This window comes from Somniosus microcephalus, chromosome 1, assembly GCF_052327205.1.
Source record: "Somniosus microcephalus isolate GS21.2 chromosome 1, FLI_Smic_1.0, whole genome shotgun sequence".
In the NCBI taxonomy this organism is placed as follows: domain Eukaryota; kingdom Metazoa; phylum Chordata; class Chondrichthyes; order Squaliformes; family Somniosidae; genus Somniosus; species Somniosus microcephalus.
Genome location: NC_140987.1, coordinates 383,255,683 through 383,277,252, shown reverse-complemented (window position 1 = coordinate 383,277,252; position 21,570 = coordinate 383,255,683). Strand labels below are relative to the sequence as shown.

At 45.6% G+C, this 21,570-nt stretch overlaps 1 protein-coding gene across 3 annotated transcripts in view; it reads left to right on the top strand.

Moving 5' to 3' along the window:
* The window catches only part of LOC147125061 (calmegin), a 54,779-nt gene that overhangs the window by 19,407 nt on the left and 13,802 nt on the right, over positions 1-21,570 (top strand). For 2 of the 3 annotated variants that reach the window (XM_085996708.1, XM_085996718.1), the window contains exons 5-8: positions 3,488-3,629; positions 12,349-12,430; positions 17,509-17,701; positions 18,266-18,455. In XM_085996708.1, the coding sequence (XP_085852834.1) occupies positions 3,488-3,629; positions 12,349-12,430; positions 17,509-17,701; positions 18,266-18,455 (607 nt within the window). Of the gene's footprint in view, positions 1-2,852; positions 2,910-3,487; positions 3,630-12,348; positions 12,431-17,508; positions 17,702-18,265; positions 18,456-21,570 lie in introns of those variants that run through there. The other variant, XM_085996725.1, reaches the window with a different exon arrangement.

Sequence of the window (21,570 nt, the reverse complement as noted above, 5' to 3'; positions counted from 1 at the left end):
AGATTCCTGAGGACCAAGTGGCTCCTCACTTATCCTCCTCAGATGAGGAGGAGGAGGAGGAGGAGAGCGAAAACGAACATCTTGCAGTGGCCCATCAACCAGCGGCAGCAGTATGCGAGAACATAGCTTCCCGGGATGCAAGGAACGCACTTATCTTTGCCAGATTTGCTTAGCCTAGCCACTGAAGGACTTTTGCCTCGCATCTTCTTACCTGAGCATCGACAATGGCCAAGAACCAGCTGACTCCTAGCAATTTGACCACCATAATGACAATTCCAAGTAATCCTAAGCCCTCAATGTGAAAGTCCCATTCACGAAATGACACACGCCACAACTACAGCAGTAGCCATCAGATATTTTATTAACATTATTGATCTGATGGCTTTTTCACATAAAACATCAAATTTCACCCAAGTGACTACCCTTGTGACTATTTGTGCAGTATCTTTCTCTTACGCGTGTTCCTACGTGGTGCTTCCCCGTGGCTTCAGCAGATGTGGAGGCCCCTTGCTCACTTTCCTGCTGCTCCTGTCTCGACACCTTTGGCGGGCATCCTCTGGGGTTGTGAACCTGTGAGGGCTCGTCAACAGTCTGCTGCTCCTGCGGCTGTGCAAGGGTTGAGATGCCGATCTCAGGTGGGTGTGGACTCTGGTGGGGCTCTGACCAAGGGCTCTGCAGTGGCATGGAAGTGAACGCGCTTGGAGAGGAGCCCCCACTTCCTTGATGTCTGCCACCAACTTCCCTCTCATGGGTCAGGTCCCCTTCAGCGCTTGCAAGTGGCTTGAGAGCACCTTGCTGCACATCAGGGGGGCCATGGGGACCCGTATCTGCAATGGCAGTCCTACTCAGAAGGACTTCCATGAAGGTCTGGTTTCTCTGCTCAATAGATGCCCATCGCTCCTCCAGAAATGTCATTCTATTCAGAGCACTCACCATGTTTTCTGCACTCTGGCGACTTATCACCTCCATGGAGGTTGCCATCCTTTCCGTGGTGATGCGTTCATGCGCCAATGACTCCACAAAGGCTCTGCTCATATTCGCTATGGACTCCTCCATTCGCTCCACACTCGCAGCGACCCTGGAGACAAAACCTGCCAGAGACTCCTGCATCTGTTCCTGGAGTTCCAGCACCGCTGATCTTGTGGATGGACCCAGAGGCAGAGGGTCGCCATGCAGCTGAGCGAGCTGGCAGAGTCCTGCGCCCTCCGACGAGGACTCTCCACTGCTGTCCCTGTCTCCACAATCTGCTGATGCTCACTTGTGAGCTGTGATACACCAGGTGACAACACTACTCTATGTCCCGAAGGTCCCACCGAGGTGTGAGTGTCTGCGCTGGTGCTGGGTGCGGTGAATTCTGCCGACACTGTACCCTCAGAGGTTGCAGCTTCCTCTGAGGAGTCTGGAAGCTCAGGCTCTTCCTCTTGGACAGTGGGGACGGGGGCTCTTGATGGTCCTGTGGGGGAGTAAAGGAAAAAGTTAGAGATGTGAGGTCAAGGTTACATGCACTTTGCATATTGCAGATGTTAGAGCTTCAGAATCATTATCAGCGACTCATGCAATGTCAACGAGAGAGATGTAAAACTATTCTGTCACCAGCTTGCTGTGACGCACCCGTCTGTCCATCCCCCACTTGCGCATCATCTTCCACTCCGACGATTTCCAGAACCGCCTCCTCCCAGGGGGTGAGGTGGGCTACTGATGGTGGCCCTCCTCCTGTCCTCGCTCGTTCTCTTTTATTGTGAGCTCTCTTTTCCTGCAATGAGGGAGACAAGTGGAGGTTGAGTGAGAATGAAGGAGTGAGTGTAGAGATTCCATAGCATAGATACTTAGAAGGAGACAAAGATGGAGTGAGGTGGCAAGACCAAGGGCCCTCCCTGTGTGTTGTCAGTTGTTTTCATAGCATCACAATGATAGGGAGTGTGAGGGCTGCATAGTCGAAAATTTAGGTGAATGTGACCATAGAGAGAAAGGGAATCATGGATGTCAGTGTCAAGTGGGATGTGGAGGAAGAGATTGCTAAAGCTGAGTGCTGGTGAGGAAAGGCAATGGGGATCAGATTGAGGGTGATGGGAAATGCATACTCACTTTTCCAGTACGCACAAGGTCATGAAATCTCTTCCTGCCATGTATCCAGGTTCTGCGGGTAACCGTTAAGGAGTTGACCTCCTCTGCCACTTGCAGCCACACAGCCTTGGTCTGCTGGGGAGGCTTCTTCCTCCCTGATGAAGGGAAGAGCACCTCCTTATGAGATCTAGCTCCCTTAACCAGAGGCTGCAGGGCAACGTGGTCGAACCTGGGAGCAGCCCTAGGTCTGTCGCTGGCCATTGTGACTCCAGGTTCCTCTAACAGTAAATGCCAAAAGGTTGGCAGCCTGCAGAAGAAGCAAGGCTTGTTGCAGACCTTAAATGCAGCAGCAATGGTGACATCATAAGATGCGACTTTCTGACTGGAAAAACTCATTTGTCAAGGGTTCCCACACACTGGAACTCAATTGGACAATTAAGTTAAAATAGCATCAATCTCCCACATCGATTTATATTCGTGTGGATAACACGAAATGCGGATTTCACGACACCAACCCGCCCCTGAATTAAAATCCAGCCCAATAGCTCAGCTAGCTGCTTTAGCCCAACAATTCATCTTTCTACGCTATGGAAATATCCTGACCTCATCGGAGTGATTGAAACGGTTGCCCTGTTGATGCATTTTAAAATCACAGTTATCTGTTTGCTGTTGTTTTTCCACAATTTGGCCATCAACTCCACTTTCCATTGGTGAAAGAGTCAAACAACCAAGCATTCTGAAACTTCTTGTGATAATTTTCTCAAATTTTTCTCCTCCTCTCCTGAAAGCTTTGACCTTTGCTGGGGTACAATTCCAGAGGCACCAACAGCCTTCCATTACTTCATGTAAGTGGCCATTTTTCATGTATGAGCCTAAACAGTGATTATAGGCATGCAATTTGACCATGGGTGGCACTACAGATGATTCAGATCCTGTCCTCAATGGGATCTAATATTAAGTTGTGGCTGACCGACCGGAGGAGTGACCAGCCAGTTGCTCACACTCGAAGCAGCAGTGAAATGGACCTACTGCCTGAAACAGGCAGGCGCTTTGGGCACCCAGCGGTAGACCCCTTTCAAAATGGCGCCGGCTGCATCATATGGGGTGGGCTAACGACTCCATATTGTGGACGTTACTATCCCATTAACGGCAGGTGATATAAGTTCAAATTGACCCCAATGTCTGTTACACACATTTCCCAGCAAGCGTCACTGGATGATAAGGAACAGGAACCATGGGTCATTTGTAATGTGTACGTGATACTGTATTCTATGACACAGTACTGAATGGTGCAGTCTGTATATACTATACTGTATGGTACCGTGTGTGATATTATAATGCATGGTAGTGCGATATACTGTATAGTACTATGTTTATAACATTGAGTGCTCCAGGTCGTGGCTAATCAGTTACTGAATTGCAGGAACATGGGCTGTAGAAGAATCTTATGGTCAGAAAATGCCAGGAAACAAAGGACTGGTGCTGAAGTCCCGTGCCAAACATCATGCCATTGCTAACCACTTGCAGAGACCCTTCTATTTCAAAGATCAGCCTCTCATTCTGCAGTGAGTATTGTGTTTTCATTCAAAGACTCTGTTCATCATTGGTGACACAAAGCACCTGATGAATGTTTTCACAATTAAACAGGACTACTACTCTCGGGTATCTAAAACTAATTGTAAAGTATAACTGCATGGACACCAACTGCCCTCCAGTCCCTCACCTAAGTGCCCATTCTTAATACACAAGTCTAGATAGTAAAGCCTAGCACCTGGAATTTCCGTGAAGCACCAAAGTTTTTTTTCCCAAAGCTTGGTTTGGGGCACAACAACCCCTTGGGAATATTGGTATTTGAAGGCTCAGCATAAGAACCGGAATAAACAAAGGGCGGCCCTATTAGAACGAGAAGGTCACCAAGGAGGAAAATATAAATGCTCGTGTTAGGCTTCCCCTGAAGTACCCATTGCAAATGGACAATTGAATGACTGAAGCATTGTTTCAGTGCATCTGCTGCATTAAAGAGCTTTGGCCTAATTTAAATAGTGTCTGCAGGCTTAATCAGCCTTGTGCCCAGTTAGTGCATAGGCTCCTAGCATGCTCATTGCATCAGACATGGAGCAGGCCTCAAGTTAGACATGGTTACACATGGCCCCCACATCTGAAGCAATACCAGGGACTGCATTGTGAGCCCTTCTCAGTCCTGTAAGCACAGTCCATTTGTGGAACTTTGCAAAGGTGCAACAGTACTCAGCAGAGGTGGCTAGTTACTCCAGAAACTTAAATGTCGCCAATTTCAGCAGATATTTTCAGACCCTTCTTCTGGTTTCAGAAACCATTTATAAAATGGTTGAACCTACCTAAAAAGTGGTCATTCTTTATTTGTGAGTTGAAACATTGTACATCAGCAGGCTGTTCAACCTGTGGCTGGGGCCCTCACAGTGAGCCTGATCCTGTCCTCACCAATGTCCATACACAAGCACTTTCCAGCAGGGATCACTGGATAGTTATAAGACACAGGAGCTGTGATGCACATACCCCTCCCTAGCCTACAGACACTAGGGCAATTGTAGTGCCACCACAAAGATCAGCTAACTCACACAGTTTTGTCATGATGTCAGGTGACATGATGGTGCATGTGTCGGTGCTCCCACATGTTGGGTATACGGAGCATAATTTCAAAGTTTGCAGCTGACACCAAACTCGCAAATGTAGTAAACAGTGAAGAGGGTAGTAACAGACTTCAGGAGGACATAGACAGACTGGTGAAGTGGACAGACACATGGCAGATGAAGTTTAACACACAGAAGTATGAAGTGATTCATTTTGGTAGGAAGAATGAGGAGAGGCAATATAAACTAAATGGCTGACCAAAGCCAGATTAGGCTCCCCCCAACACATAATAATACACACGGGCACAAATGACCTAAAGACCCAACAGAAAGAAGTAGCAACATCGCTCAGAGCAATGATTAGGAAAGCAAGCAGTACATTTCCAAACACTAGAATCACTGTTTCCACAATATTGCCGAGAACAGACTTCAACAACAACACAATTCATGAGATAAATGCCAGCATAGCAAGAGACTGCGAATCAAACCACAACGTACACCTGGCCCAACACCCCACCCTCGATGAGGAATGTCTTTACGACCACGTCCACATCCAAAGGCAAAGAATATCGATCTTTGCTAAAGCCCTGAAGGACGTCGCTTTTAGCCGGGTCCATACCCAGACTCCAAGAGGACCCCCCCCCCGACCACCAGAGATCAGCGGGGTACATATCAGGAACACTACAAGGACCACCAACACACCAACCGAGACCAGAGAGGATCCCCATGCAAAACAACAATATCAGACCTGCACCACTCCTGTCCCACAGGGGAATAGGACTGCTCCCAGCCAGACAGAGGGAGAGATGCACAGGACGTACGCAATACCTCAGACAGAAACAATCCATTAAGAGACAATAAGCAGATGTGCAGCAGCATCTACTTCCGCCTTATGGATCAAGGACTAATTAATAGAAAGAACTGTAACCAAATTGTATTAACTTTTGTAGACAACTGATGTGATCTTTTTTTTCCCACACTTAGACACGACAAACACGTACCACTCTTTAACCTATCATAGTAAAAGATCAAACTTAACATGAAATCCTTATATATTTCGACCTGGAATATCCAAGGTCTACGCTCTTCACTGCGAGAAGTGAAAAGTAGGACCCCAGAGTTCATAGATGAAACTAAAGACCTAGATATTATCATTTTACAGGAAACTTGGTATAAAGGAAAAGGACACACTGGCTGTCCCCAAGGGTACACTGAGCTGGTGGTCCCCTCCAATAAATTACCAAGTGTAACCCAAGGCAGAGACTCCGGAGGCATACTGATCTGGTTTAAAACAGAACTTAAGAATTACATCAAATTTATAAAAAAGGGCGAAAACCATATGTGGCTCAAACTTGAGAGGGAGATTATCTCAAACACCCAAGATGTTTACATTTGCGCACTTTATATCCCTCCAATCGATTCCCCGTACTTTAAAGAGGACACCTTCTCCAACATGGAGGGGGAAATTATCCAATACCAGGCCCAGGGGAACGTGTTGATCTGTGGGGACCTCAATTCAAGAACGGGCGAAGAACCAGACTTCACCAATAATCAGGGAAACAATTACGTTTTCAGGAATAACCACTTTGACATCCCTTCCCTTCCATACAGGCATAACTGCGACAAGCAGTCAAATACCAACGGAAAACAGCTACTACAGCTCTGTCGAAACCTGGGTCTGTACATTGTCAATGGTAGGTTCATAGGAGACCTCCTAGGAAGATCGACCTATTGCTCACCTCTTGGCTGCAGCACAGTAGACTATATGATTACAGACTTAGACCCATCCTCTTTCAGAGCATTCACAGTCAAACCACAAACAACACTGTCAGATCACAGTCAAATTACTATGTTCCTCAAAAAGACAGAAACAAACAACATAGAAACACAACCCAGTAAACTGTACAACACCAAAAAATCGTACAGATGGGCCAAAAACGACATGGAAAAATACCAGAAAACAATTAGCAATGCATCAACTCAAGCTCTCTTAGACACCTTTCTGGATAACATATACACTCACAATAAAGAAGGCGTAAACCGGGCAGTTAGTAAACTAAACAATATTTTTGATAATTTGGCAACAAATGCAAACTTGAAAGCTCGCAAGAACAAACCCAAAACAAAAAACTATGAAAAATGGTTTGACCGAGATTGCCATAACATGAGGAAAAAACTTAGAAAAATATCAAACCAAAAACACAGACATCCAGAAAACGAGGAACTACGCCTTACTTATTGTCAGACACTAACACAATACAGAAACACACTCAGAACCAAAAAAGAGCAATATATTAAGAATACACTCAGCTCCATGGAGGAATCCATTGATTCCAATTGTTTCTGGGAAAACTTGAAAACACTACACAAAAAACAACACGACGATTTGGCCATTCAAAATGGGGACACATGGGTAAACCACTTTGAAAAATTATACCAGAAAAACACACTAAGACCAGAGCAACACCAAATATGCAAAAAACTGGAAAAGTTAGAAATGGCCATAAAAGATAACCAAAACCCGCTGGACGCCATAATAACAGAAAAAGAACTTGAAAAACTCAAGGACCTGCGACCAGGAAAAGCCTGCGGGACAGACGGCATACTAAACGAGATGATTAAACACACAGACAACAAAATGAAACTGGCTATCCTAAAACTCTTCAACTTGGTTCTGAGTGTCGGTTATTTCCCTGATATCTGGAACAAAGGACTCATAACGCCCATATACAAAAGTGGGGACAAAATCGACCCAAACAACTATCGAGGCATCTGTGTAAACAGTAACCTGGGGAAGGTATTCTGTAGCATCATAAACAAAAGACTTGTAAACTTCCTTGAGGAGCACAATGTCTTGAGTAAAAGCCAAATTGGATTCCTGCCAAACTATAGAACATCCGATCATATCTTCACCCTACAGACCCTAATTGACAAACACGTTCACCATAACAAAAGCAAAATCTACGCATGCTTTGTAGATTTCCAGAAGGCTTTCGACTCCATCTGGCATGACGGTTTATTCCTGAAACTTATCGAAAGTGGGGTAGGAGGGAAAACATATGATGTAATTAAATCAATGTATACAAACAACAAATGTGCAGTTAAAATTGGAGACAAACAAACAAAATACTTCCCACAGGGGCGGGGGGTGACGCAGGGCTCGCCAATCTCACCGACACTCTTTAATATTTACATAAATGGATTGGCAAAACTACTTGAACAATCTACAGCACCCGGCCTCACCCTATATGAATCCAAGGTTAAATTCCTCCTCTATGCAGACGACCTGGTTCTGCTGTCACCTACTAAAGAGGGGCTACAGCAAAACCTGGACCTGCTGGAGTCGTACTGCCAGACTTGGGCCCTGACAATAAATCCCCAAAAAACCAAAGTCCTTGTGTTCCAGCAAAGATCCAAACATCAGGGACCCAAAATAAATTTCACAGTAGGAACAACCAAAATTGAACAAACCACTAACTACACATACTTGGGCTTAAAAATCAGTTCTACGGGAAACTTCAAACTGGCTGTGAATGAACTGAAAGAGAAAGCAAGAAGGGCTTTCTATGCCATCAAAAAATCAATCCAAATAGAAATCCCAATTAGCATTTGGCTCAAAATTTTCAAATCAGTAATTGAACCAATTGCACTCTATGGCAGTGAGGTATGGGGACCGCTAACTCAACAAGAATTTGCAAAATGGGACAAACACCCAATTGAGATCCTACATGCAGAATTCTGTAAAAGTATCCTCCGGACTCAAAGGAAAACAGTAAACAATGCATGCAGGGCGGAACTAGGCCAATATCCATTAATAATCACTATCCAAAAAAGAGCCACCAAATTTTGGAATCACCTACAAATGAGCAATCCCCAATGCTATCACTACGACGCCCTGAAATGCCAAGAGCTGACCATAAAGAAGAATACCCTCAGTCAACTAGTCCTGGGACTCAGTGAAGTAACTACTAACAATACTAACAATAACCAGCCCCAGGACAGTGACAGGGTAACACAAAGAATTCGACCCAACACAATCGTCGCTAAGCAAAAGGAAAAATATCTGACATATTGGGCAGAAACAACAAAAACTCAAAGCAAACTCAATTGCTACTTGGCCCTAAACAGACAATACAACATAGCTGATTACCTGACCATGGTAAAGGATAACAAACTGAGAAGAACCTTGACAAGGTACAGACTTAGCGAACATAGCCTAGCGATCGAAAAAGGCAGACACAGGCAGACCAGGCTGCCAAGAGAGGACAGGATATGCTCTCACTGCAGTCAGGGAGTGGTGGAGACAGAGATGCACTTCCTCACAGCTTGTGGAAAATATCAGGGCATCAGGGAGAATTTCTACCAAAAATTCTCACAAATATGCCCTGATTTCAGAAATCTGAATGACAACCAAAAACTCCCATTCCTACTGGGAGAGGAGAGAAGCTGTATAACACTGGCGGCACACTATGTTACAGCTTGCCATGAACAGAGGGACAACCAGTAAACTAAGAAAAGAATATATATAAACAATGCGAATGTATATTTATACACTCAGGGATATACCTGTTTATACACTGTATGAATAGAACTGCGTTTATGTGCTAAACCATAAATGTATTTTGATGCTTTGGCAACATAAGATGTAACTTATCATGCCAATAAAGCGATTTGAATTGTGAATTGTGGTACAATTTTAAAGGGGGAGTAGGAACAGAAAGACCTGGGGGTGTACGTACACAAGTCTTTGAAGGTGGCAGGATAAGTTGTGATGGCTGTTAAAAAGGCATACAGGATCCTTGGCTTTATAAATAGAGGCTTAGAGGGCTAAATTCGATAGACCATGAAAACAGGCACGGGGATCGCGATGCGCAATTAACCCGTTGCTTCCGAAGCAGGCAGCACGCAAACTTCATGCTACCTGGTAATTTACATGATTGCAACGTTGAGGTAGCGCTAAACACAGTTTAGTGGCTGCGCATCTCAGCAGGGGGCCAAAGTTCGTGTGAGGATAGCACCAGTTAAAGCTAGCCTGCACTACTTAAAGCCAGACTGCCCCTTTTAAATAGGATGTGCATTCTGGCTGAAGCAGGTTCTGGAAGTGGCTGGGGAAGAGAGTCTGACCTGGAAGAACCCTGAATTATGACACAACAGGAGAGAGAGCATGCTCCAAAGTTCTTAGATGCTGCACTAGAGGCCTTTGGTGGAGGAGGTGGACGGGAGGAGAGAGGTCCTCTATCCAGAGGGGGCCAGGAGGCCCTCCCGACAAACTCTGCGAAGGCAGTGGGAACAGGTAGCCGTGGTGTTCAATGTCAGATGTCAAGCCCTGAGGACCTGGATACAGTTCCACAAAAAGCTCAAAGACCTCACACGAGTGGTTAAGGTCAGTGAATTCATCTTCAAATGCCATATCCCCACCAACTGCACCACTAGCCTCACACACTGCTCAATGCACCACACCCATCACTCACCTACCAACAATCTCTATCAAACGGGACTCATATCTCACATTCATAGCTACAACTCACCCTCACACACTTACTACAGTTGCAAGCCTCACACCCACATCTCACAGCTTGCACACATTGTCAGCTATTCAACCATGACAGGCACACCCAAACACATTGCACCACACTCACTGATACACTTCCCTCTCTCTTGCAGGACAAGTTGGCACATAATTGATGGCAACAGGAATTAACCAGCGGGGGACAGGCAAACCTGCATGACTGCATCATTGAAATGGCCATCACTGAGCCCGTGGCCAGCGGCGAGGCTGAAACAATCAAAGATGACGGTATCCTCATACCTAATCCTCCTTTTTACATCCCACTTCCCCCTCATCCCACAATCTCTTGTGATTTACAAGCTGCAGATGGTGTAAGCATGCACCTCTTGCGTTCCCTCCTCCCTCCCCTCAGCACAACCCTACCCTTGTGCCTTTCTCCTTTCAGATACCCAAGAACTGCAACCTGGCCAGGCAGTGGTGGAGGAGCAAGAACTGGAACAGTGATGATGAAGACACAGCACCATCACTCGATTTCACACTCACAACCACCAGCTCAGATACTGACACTCCGCGTACTTTGGAGGATAGCTTAAACATGGAATCTGCACGTGGTGAGACACCGGGCACAAGTGGCCTGCAGCCAGGGCAGGGGGCAAGGGTAGTGCAGGTTCCAGTTCCCCGGAGGACGAGGTCGCACATGAGTTCTGCTGCAGGGGACTCAGATGAGCAGTTCAATGGGGCAGGCAATAGAAGAAGGCTGTTGGGTATGCACAATGAAATGCTTGGTGCATTAGCAGGCCTGAGAGAAAGCCTGCATGCAGTGTCAAGGAACATTGCAGTATCTGATGGCCAATGTTTCAGGTGGAGTGGTAGTGACTCCATGGAGCAGGAACCTGCTGCCCTCTATCAGGATGACAGCATTCATCCTCCTACCCTTGCCACTCCTTCAATGCCCTTGTTGTTACCTGTCAGCCAGCCAGCCCAAACTGCTGACGCCCATGCCGAGATGGTGCAGTCCGAAGCCAGGCCTTCTAGTCCCAGAGCTACTCAAGGTCATCCTCAAGGCCATCTGCAGTCTCCCCCACTGAAAGTTAGCAGCCTTCCACCAGCCATGCTGAAGCCACTGGGGTAGCACTGCGTAGGAGCACTGGACAGACAAAGGAACATGGAAGACAGGCACTTACGGAATGCACAAGAGTGATTAGTTGACATTTGTATGCAATATGGCATGGTTTCATTTATAAATTTGATTTGGAATGTTTATTTTGTGTTGGCTTTTATTTTTGCATTGTGATGGTCAATGACGGAGGGACGACAAGTTGTGGGACTGTTGCTGAATGTGGAATTGAGGTTGCGTTTACTGGTATCGCAGCCGGATGAGTCGGTCACAGACAGCCCGGCCAGAAAGGGGCTTTACTAGAGTGGTACTGGGGATGAGACTTTAGAGAAACTGGAATTGTTCTCCTTAGAGCAGAGAAGGTTAAGGGGAGATTTGATAGAGGTATCAAAATAATGATGGGTTTTGATAGAGTAAATAAGAAGATACTGTTTCCAGTGGAAGAAGGGTCAGTAACCAGAGGACACAAATGTAAGGTAATTGGCAAAAGAACCTGAGGCGACATGAGGAAAAAATATTTATGCAGCGAGTTATGATGATCTGGAATGACCTAGTGGAAAAGTTTGTTGGGTTATGGGGAAAGAGCAGGGAGGGTGGGACTAATTGGATAGCTCTTTCAAAGAGCCAGCACAGGAATGATGGGCCAAATAGCCTTCTTCTGTACACTATGATTCTATGTCACTGCATTTATTGGTACTGTTCAGCTTTGTGCCCATGAATCCTCACACTGAGTTTCCAATGTTGACTATAGTATCAGGGGAGTCACTGACTGGAGGCTGGACACTTCCCCACAGGGAGGTAGAGAAAACCAAAGGGAGGATCACTGATGGTCACTCTGGTGTAGCTCCTAGGAGGGAGTTACAGAGTTACAGAGATGCACTGGCAGAGCCCGCAGAGCAAGTACCCTACCTTCCCTCCTGGTGTTTAATGAGTGGAGACCGGAGAACAGGAAAAGGAAGAAGAATATTGAAAACAAAACAAAGAACAGACAGAGGTGTCATTGCAGTTATATGTACAGTACTGGTATCCTTCCTCACTCTCTCCTGCAGGTACGAGGTACATTTCCAGGATGGAATCCAGTGCGGGGGTGCATACCTGAAGCTTCTCTCTGAAGATGATCAGCTCGACCTGGTAAGTCATCCTGTTGACAAGTGGCAGGGTCAGGTTAAGTTCCTTTTGTGTGCACTGTAGTACGAGACGCCATATTGCTGAATACAGCTAGGTATTGAGAAAGAACAGCATCCAGGACAATAAATATTTTGTAATTTGTTTGCTGTGTCTCTCGAGCTCTAATGTTTGGATGGACATTTTCTTCTACATAAAAGTACTATATCAATGCAATTGTAGTAGTAGTAGTACAAGTGGAAGTACAGGTAGACTATCCTTTATCCGAACTTCCGAAAACCGAAAACCTCTAAAAACCGAACGTTTTTTTGTTCAGCGTAAGTCGTGCACACGACATGACCAGAGTGGCGCACGACTTATGCTGAGCAGGGCAGAGGGTCACAGAGTTCCCTCCTGGGTAGGAGATTGCAGGCCGAGCCGGGCAGTGTGAAGGAGGTACCGGGAGAGTGAACCCAACAATACAGCGGCCCGTCCGATAGCTGCAGCGGCCCGTCTGATATTCTTTTCTCCCCCCGACCCGAACCGAACCACGGCCCGCCCGATATTCTTTTCTCCCGACCCGACCCGAACCGCGGCCCGTCCGATATTCTTTTCTCCCCCCCGGACCACCCCCCCCCCGACCCCGCCCCCCCCCCGGACTCCCCGACCCCGACCCCCCCCCCAACCAACCCCGACCCCCCCGACCTGAACTGCGGCCCGTCCGATATTCTTTTCTCCGACCCCCGACCTGATTTGCGGGCCAGCTTAGTAGGAGTCAGCTGATATTCGGCTTTCCAGAGAAGCAGGAAGGGGAATGAGACACAGAACAGTCGCAAGAGGTAGCCTGAACTTTTATAATTTATATTAAATACAAATTTCCCAGTCTTATAATAATACCTTCTGAAATCCGAAAAATTCCGAAAACCGAAACTCAGCTGGTCCCAAGGCTTTCGGATAAGGGATAGTGTACCTGTAGCTGAACTTCTCAGAGACGCTCAGCATAACCAGAAGTGGTGAAAAGCACTGAGGAACTACCATTACCAAGGCTGGGAATCTTAATGCTGCTTCATGTACTGATGCAATCCCTGCAGTGCACTGACCACTCACCTGGCAAAACCAAAGGAGGTCACCAAACTCAGAGATTACTATATTTCGAGACTGTGTCAGTCGGTGATTACTGTCGATCCTGGACTGTGTTGGTTGGTAATTACTGTCATCTCGGACTGTCAGTTGATGATTCCCACCGATTCCAGATTGCGTTGACTATGTCAATGGATGGTTACCTTCAATCAGAAACTGTCAATGGATGGTTACCTTCAATCACAAACTGTCAATGGATGTTTACCGTCAATCCCAGACTGTGTCAATGGATGATTACCAGCAATCCCAGACTATGTCAATGGATAGTTACTGTCAATCCCAGTCTATGTCAGTGGATGTTTACCGTTAATCCCAGACTATGTCAATGGATGTTTACCGCTAATCCCAGACTATGTCAATGGACAGTTACTGTCAATCCCAGTCTATGTCAATGGATGTTTACCGCTAATCCCAGTCTATGTCAGTGGATGTTTACCGTTAATCCCAGTCTATGTCAGTGGATGTTTACCGTCAATCCCAGACTGTGTCAATGGATGATTACCAGCAATCCCAGACTATGTCAATGGATGTTTACCGCTAATCCCAGACTATGTCAATGGATGATTTCCGTTAATCCCAGACTATGTCAATGGATGTTTACCGCTAATCCCAGACTATGTCAATGGATGTTTACCGCTAATCCCAGACTATGTCAATGGATGATTTCCGTTAATCCCAGACTATGTCAATGGATGTTTACCGCTAATCCCAGACTATGTCAATGGATGTTTACCGCTAATCCCAGACTATGTCAATGGATGATTTCCGTTAATCCCAGACTATGTCAATGGATGTTTACCGCTAATCCCAGACTATGTCAATGGATGTTTACCGCTAATCCCAGACTATGTCAATGGATGATTTCCGTTAATCCCAGACTATGTCAATGGATGATTTCCGTTAATCCCAGACTATATCAATCGATGGTTACCGTCAATCCCAGACTATGTCAATGGATGGTTACTGTTAATCCCAGACTATGTCAATGGATGTTTACCATTAATCCCAGACTATGTCAATGGATGATTTCCGTTAATCCCAGACTATATCAATCGATGGTTACCGTCAATCCCAGACTATGTCAATGGATGTTTACCATTAATCCCAGACTATATCAATGGATGGTTACCGTTAATCCCAGACTATGTCAATGGATGATTTCCGTTAATCCCAGACTATGTCAATGGATGGTTACCGTTAATCCCAGGCTATGTCAATGGATGATTACCGCTAATCCCAGACTATGTCAATGGATTATTACCGCTAATCCCAGACTATGTCAATGGATGTTTACCATTAATCCCAGACTATGTCAATGGATTATTACCGCTAATCCCAGACTATGTCAATGGATGGTTACCGTTAATCCCAGACTATGTCAATGGATTATTACCGCTAATCCCAGACTATGTCAATGGATGTTTACCATTAATCCCAGACTATGTCAATGGATGATTTCCGTTAATCCCAGACTATGTCAATGGATGGTTACCGTTAATCCCAGGCTATGTCAATGGATGGTTACCGCTAATCCCAGACTATGTCAATGGATGGTTACCATTAATCTCAGACTATGTCAATGGATGATTTCCGTTAATCCCAGACGATATCAATCGATGGTTACCGCTAATCCCAGATTATGTCAATGGATGTTTACCGTTAATCCCAGACTATGTCAATGGATGGTTACCGTTAATCCCAGACTATGTCAATGGATGGTTACCGCTAATCCCAGACTATGTCAATGGATGATTACCGTTAATCCCAGACTATATCAATGGATGGTTACCGTTAATCCCAGGCTATGTCAATGGATGGTTACCGCTAATCCCAGACTATGTCAATGGATGATTACCGCTAATCCCAGACTATGTCAATGGATGGTTACCGTTAATCCCAGACTATGTCAATGGATGGTTACCGTTAATCCCAGGCGATGTCAATGGATGGTTACCGTTAATCCCAGGCTATGTCAATGGATGGTTACCGCTAATCCCAGACTATGTCAATGGATGGTTACCGCTAATCCCAGACTATGTCAATGGATGGTTACCGTTAATCCCAGGCTATGTCAATGGATGGTTACCGTTAATCCCAGGCTATGTCAATGGATGGTTACCGCTAATCCCAGGCTATGTCAATGGATGGTTACCGCTAATCCCAGACTATGTCAATGGATGGTTACCATTAATCCCAGACTATGTCAATGGATGGTTACCATTAATCTCAGACTATGTCAATGGATGGTTACCGTTAATCCCAGACTATGTCAATGGATGGTTACCGTTAATCCCAGGCTATGTCAATGGATGGTTACCGCTAATCCCAGACTATGTCAATGGATGGTTACCATTAATCTCAGACTATGTCAATGGATGATTTCCGTTAATCCCAGACTATATCAATCGATGGTTACCGCTAATCCCAGATTATGTCAATGGATGTTTACCGTTAATCCCAGACTATGTCAATGGATGGTTACCGCTAATCCCAGACTATGTCAATGGATGGTTACCGTTAATCCCAGACTATGTCAATGGATGATTACCGCTAATCCCAGACTATGTCAATGGATGGTTACCGTTAATCTCAGACTATGTCAATGGATGGTTACCGTTAATCCCAGACTATGTCAATGGATGGTTACCGCTAATCCCAGACTATGTCAATGGATGGTTACTGTCAATCCCAGACTATGTCAATGGATGGTTACCACTAATCCCAGACTATGTCAATGGATGGTTACTGTCAATCCCAGACTATGTCAATGGATGGTTACCGTTAATCCCAGACTATTTCAATGGATGTTTACCGTTAATCCCAAACTATGTCAATGGATGGTTACTGTCAATCCCAGACTATGTCAATGGATGTTTACCGTTAATCCCAGACTATGTCAATGGATGGTTACTGTTAATCCCAGACTATGTCAATGGATGTTTACCGTCAATCCCAGACTATGTCAATGGATGGTTACCGTTAATCCCAGACTATATCAATCGATGGTTACCGCTAATCTCAGACTATGTCAATGGATGATTACTGTTAATCCCAGACTATGTCAATGGATGTTTACCATTAATCCCAGACTATGTCAATGGATGGTTACCGTTAATCCCAGACTATGTCAATGGATGTTTACCGTTAATCCCAGACTATGTCAATGGATGGTTACCGCTAATCCCAGACTATGTCAATGGATGGTTACCGTTAATCCCAGAGTATGTCAATGGATGGTTACCGCTAATCTCAGACTATGTCAATGGATGATTACTGTTAATCCCAGACTGTGTCAATGGATGATTACTGTTAATCCCAGACTATGTCAATGGATGATTACCGCTAATCCCAGACTATATCAATGGATGGTTACCGTTAATCTCAGACTATGTCAATGGATGGTTACCACTAATCCCAGACTATGTCAATGGATGGTTACCATTAATCCCAGACTATGTCAATGGATGGTTACTGACAATCCCAGACTATGTCAATGGATGATTACTGTCAATCCCAGACTATGTCAATGGATGTTTACCGTTAATCCCAGACTATGTCAATGGATGATTACTGTCAATCCCAGACTATGTCAATGGATGGTTACTGACAATCCCAGACTATGTCAATGGATGATTACTGTCAATCCCAGACTGTGTCAATGGATGCTTACTGTTGATCCCAGACTATGTCAATGGATGTTTACTATTGACCTCCTAATATGTTGATTGACGATTACTGTTGATTCTAGACTGTGTCGATCATTGATTACTGTTGATATCGCACTGTCAATATTTTCAAGGAGCAGATGGGTACCAGCTTGATATTGAGACAGGAACACAGTTAAAATAGTCCGAGTGGGTTCTGCGCATGCTGGCAGATCCTACACAATCTGGGTGTTTTAAATGGCCCTTTTTCATGACTGCTTTCTTGTGTTCTTTCTGAGTTCTAACACTTTTTTTTAACAGAGAAAGTTCTTTGACAAAACCCCTTACACTATCATGTTTGGACCAGACAAGTGCGGCCAGGACTATAAATTGCACTTCATCTTCAGACATAAAGATCCAGTAACGGGTGTATACGAGGAGAAGCATGCCAGGAAACCAGATGTGGACCTCCAGAGTTACTTCATCGACAAAAGACCTCACCTATACACACTGAGTAACATGATTCTCTTAATCATTCTAACACAATCAGACACAGTTGTAAGAGAGGGATAGCAGTCATTAAGGAAGCACCCTCAATGGTTTAGGATTAGATTGGAACTTGCAGGCTTCCTATGTGAAATAGCAATAATTCAAAGTCCTTCTTAATGATGAATTAGTTCATTATCAAACAATACAGAACAGGCAGACCTACTGATCCAAACACATTTGAATATAGTAACTAAACAATCTACCAACTCTCTGTTAGATAACTATTGGTGAAAATGATAATTAAATTGTAGAGCAATATAAAAGGCCTCAAGGCAATCAGCAGAGCCAACCTTCCTGTAGCAAATGCAGATTAAAATACAGGTGCCAAAACCTAGTTCCTTAGCTTTTTGACGAGTGGGCTCATTATTGCACCTTAGTATCATTAGTACATTGTAATATATTGGCATATTATAATAATATTAACATATTATAATGTATAATTGTTGTGCTTAAAATTACTTCTCACTTTGACTTACTCTCTTATCTCTCTCCCTACATCCAATAACAATTCAAAAAATGACTGGTTTAGTTGTGAGACCTGACAACAGTTTTGAGATACTGATAGATGAGAGCTCTGTGAGTAAAGGAAGCCTCCTTCAGGACATGACTCCCCCTGTCAACCCTCCCAAAGAGATTGATGATCCCAACCATCAAAAGCCTGAAGACTGGGATGACAGGCATCGAATACCTGACCCAGAGTCCGTGAAGCCACATGACTGGTGAGAATTAAGCAAGCCCAGGTTGAGAGAAAATGTTTGTGCACATATACAGTAGTTTGTGTGTATACCAATGTTTCCTTTAAGCTGCGCACATGCGCGGCCACGTAATAATCTGAAAGGTACCGCGCAGACCACTCACAAGCTTTTCCATTTGAAATACTGCGCAAATTGAAATAAACAGGCCACGCACAACAAAAACAATTTAGAGGGGACATTGATCTACATCCAACCCCTCTCCATCCCCAACACTAGAAATGACCATGAATCCAGAGTCAGCATACCACCCCCAATACTCGAGAAACCACAAATGGACATCTATCCCCGCAACAATAGAGAACATCATTTGAATAGCGACATCCCTCTCACAGACAATAGAGATCACCAGGAAATTCAGAGACTCCGCTCCATCAATGCTAGAGACCACTAGTAAATTGACACTCCTCTCCCTGACACTAGAGACATCCGTGAAATACAGAGACACCCTTCCGCCAACACTAGAGACCACTCGTGAATACAGAAAAATTCCCGCAACACGAGACCACTTGTGAAAACAGAAACATCCCCCACCAACACTAGACCACTCATGAATACAGAAACATCCCCCACCAACACTAGACCACTCATGAACACAGAAACATCACCCCACCAACACTAGACCACTCATGAACACAGAAACATCACCCCACCAACACTAGACCACCCGTGAACACAGAAACATCCCCCCACCAACACTAGACCACCAGTGAACACAGAAACATCCCCCCACCAACACTAGACCACCCGTGAACACAGAAACATCCCCCCACCAACACTAGACCACCCGTGAACACAGAAACATCCCCCCACCAACACTAGACCACCCGTGAACACAGAAACATCCCCCCACCAACACTAGACCACTCATGAACACAGAAACATCCCCCCACCAACACTAGACCACCAGTGAACACAGAAACATCCCCCCACCAACACTAGACGACTCGTGAATACAGAAACATCCCCCCACCAACACTAGACCACCCGTGAACACAGAAACATCCCCCCACCAACACTAGACCACCAGTGAACACAGAAACATCCCCCCACCAACACTAGACCACCAGTGAACACAGAAACATCCCCCCACCAACACTAGACCACCCGTGAACACAGAAACATCCCCCCACCAACACTAGACCACCCGTGAACACAGAAACATCCCCCCACCAACACTAGACCACCAGTGAACACAGAAACATCCCCCCACCAACACTAGACCACCCGTGAACACAGAAACATCCCCCCACCAACACTAGACCACCAGTGAACACAGAAACATCCCCCCACCAACACTAGACCACCCGTGAACACAGAAGCATCCCCCCACCAACACTAGACCACCAGTGAACACAGAAACATCCCCCCAATACTAGACCACCAGTGAACACAGAAACATCCCCCACCAACACTAGACCACCTCTGAACACAGAAACATCCCCCCAACAGTAGACCACTCGTGAACACAGAAACATCCCCCCCACCAACACTAGACCACCAGTGAATATAGAAACATCCACCCACCAACACTAGACCACCCGTGAACACAGAAACATCCCCCCACCAACACTAGACCACCAGTGAACACAGAAACATCCCCCCACCAACACTAGACCACCAGTGAACACAGAAACATCCCCCACCAACACTAGACCACCAGTGAATATAGAAACATCCCCCTACCAACACTAGACCACCAGTGAACACAGAAACATCCCCCACCAACACTAGACCACCAGTGAACACAGAAACATCCCCCCCACCAACACTAGACCACCAGTGAATATAGAAACATCCCCCACCAACATCAGACCACCAGTGAACATAGAAACATCCCTCACCAACATCAGACCACCAGTGAATACAGAAACATCCCCCTACCAACACTAGACGACTCGTGAATACAGAAACATCCCCCCACCAACATTAGACCACCAGTGAACACAGAAACATCCCCTCCACCAACACTAGACCACCAGTGAACACAGAAACATCCCCCCCACCAACACTAGACCACCAGTGAACACAGAAACATCCCCCCACCAACACTAGACCACCACTGAACACAGAAACATCCCTCACCAACACTAGACCACCAGTGAACACAGAAACATCCCTCACCAACACTAGACCACCAGTGAACACAGAAACGTCCCCCACCAACACTAGACCACCAGTGAACACAGAAACATCCCCCCAATACTAGACCACCAGTGAACACAGAAACATCCCCCCACCAACACTAGACCACCCGTGAACACAGAAACATCCCCCCACCAACACTAGACCACTCATGAACACAGAAACATCCCCCCAATACTAGACCACCAGTGAACACAGAAACATCCCCCACCAACACTAGACCACCAGTGAACACAGAAACATCCCCCACCAACACTAGACCACCAGTGAACACAGAAACATCCCCCCAATACTAGACCACCAGTGAACACAGAAACATCCCCCCCACCAACACTAGACCACCAGTGAATATAGAAACATCCACCCACCAACACTAGAGCACCCGTGAACACAGAAACATCCCCCCACCAACACTAGACCACCAGTGAACACAGAAACATCCCCCCACCAACACTAGACCACCAGTGAACACAGAAACATCCCCCCACCAACACTAGACCACCAGTGAACACAGAAACATCCCCCCACCAACACTAGACCACCAGTGAACACAGAAACATCCCCCCACCAACACTAGACCACCAGTGAATATAGAAACATCCCCCCACCAACACTAGACCACCAGTGAACACAGAAACATCCCCCACCAACACTAGACCACCAGTGAACACAGAAACATCCCCCCCACCAACAATAGACCACCAGTGAATATAGAAACATCCCCCCTACCAACACTAGACCACCAGTGAACATAGAAAAATCCCTCACCAACATCAGACCACCAGTGAACACAGAAACATCACCCCACCAACACTAGACGACTCGTGAATACAGAAACATCCCCCTACCAACACTAGACGACTCGTGAATATAGAAACATCCCCCCACCAACATTAGACCACCAGTGAACACAGAAACATCCCCTCCACCAACACTA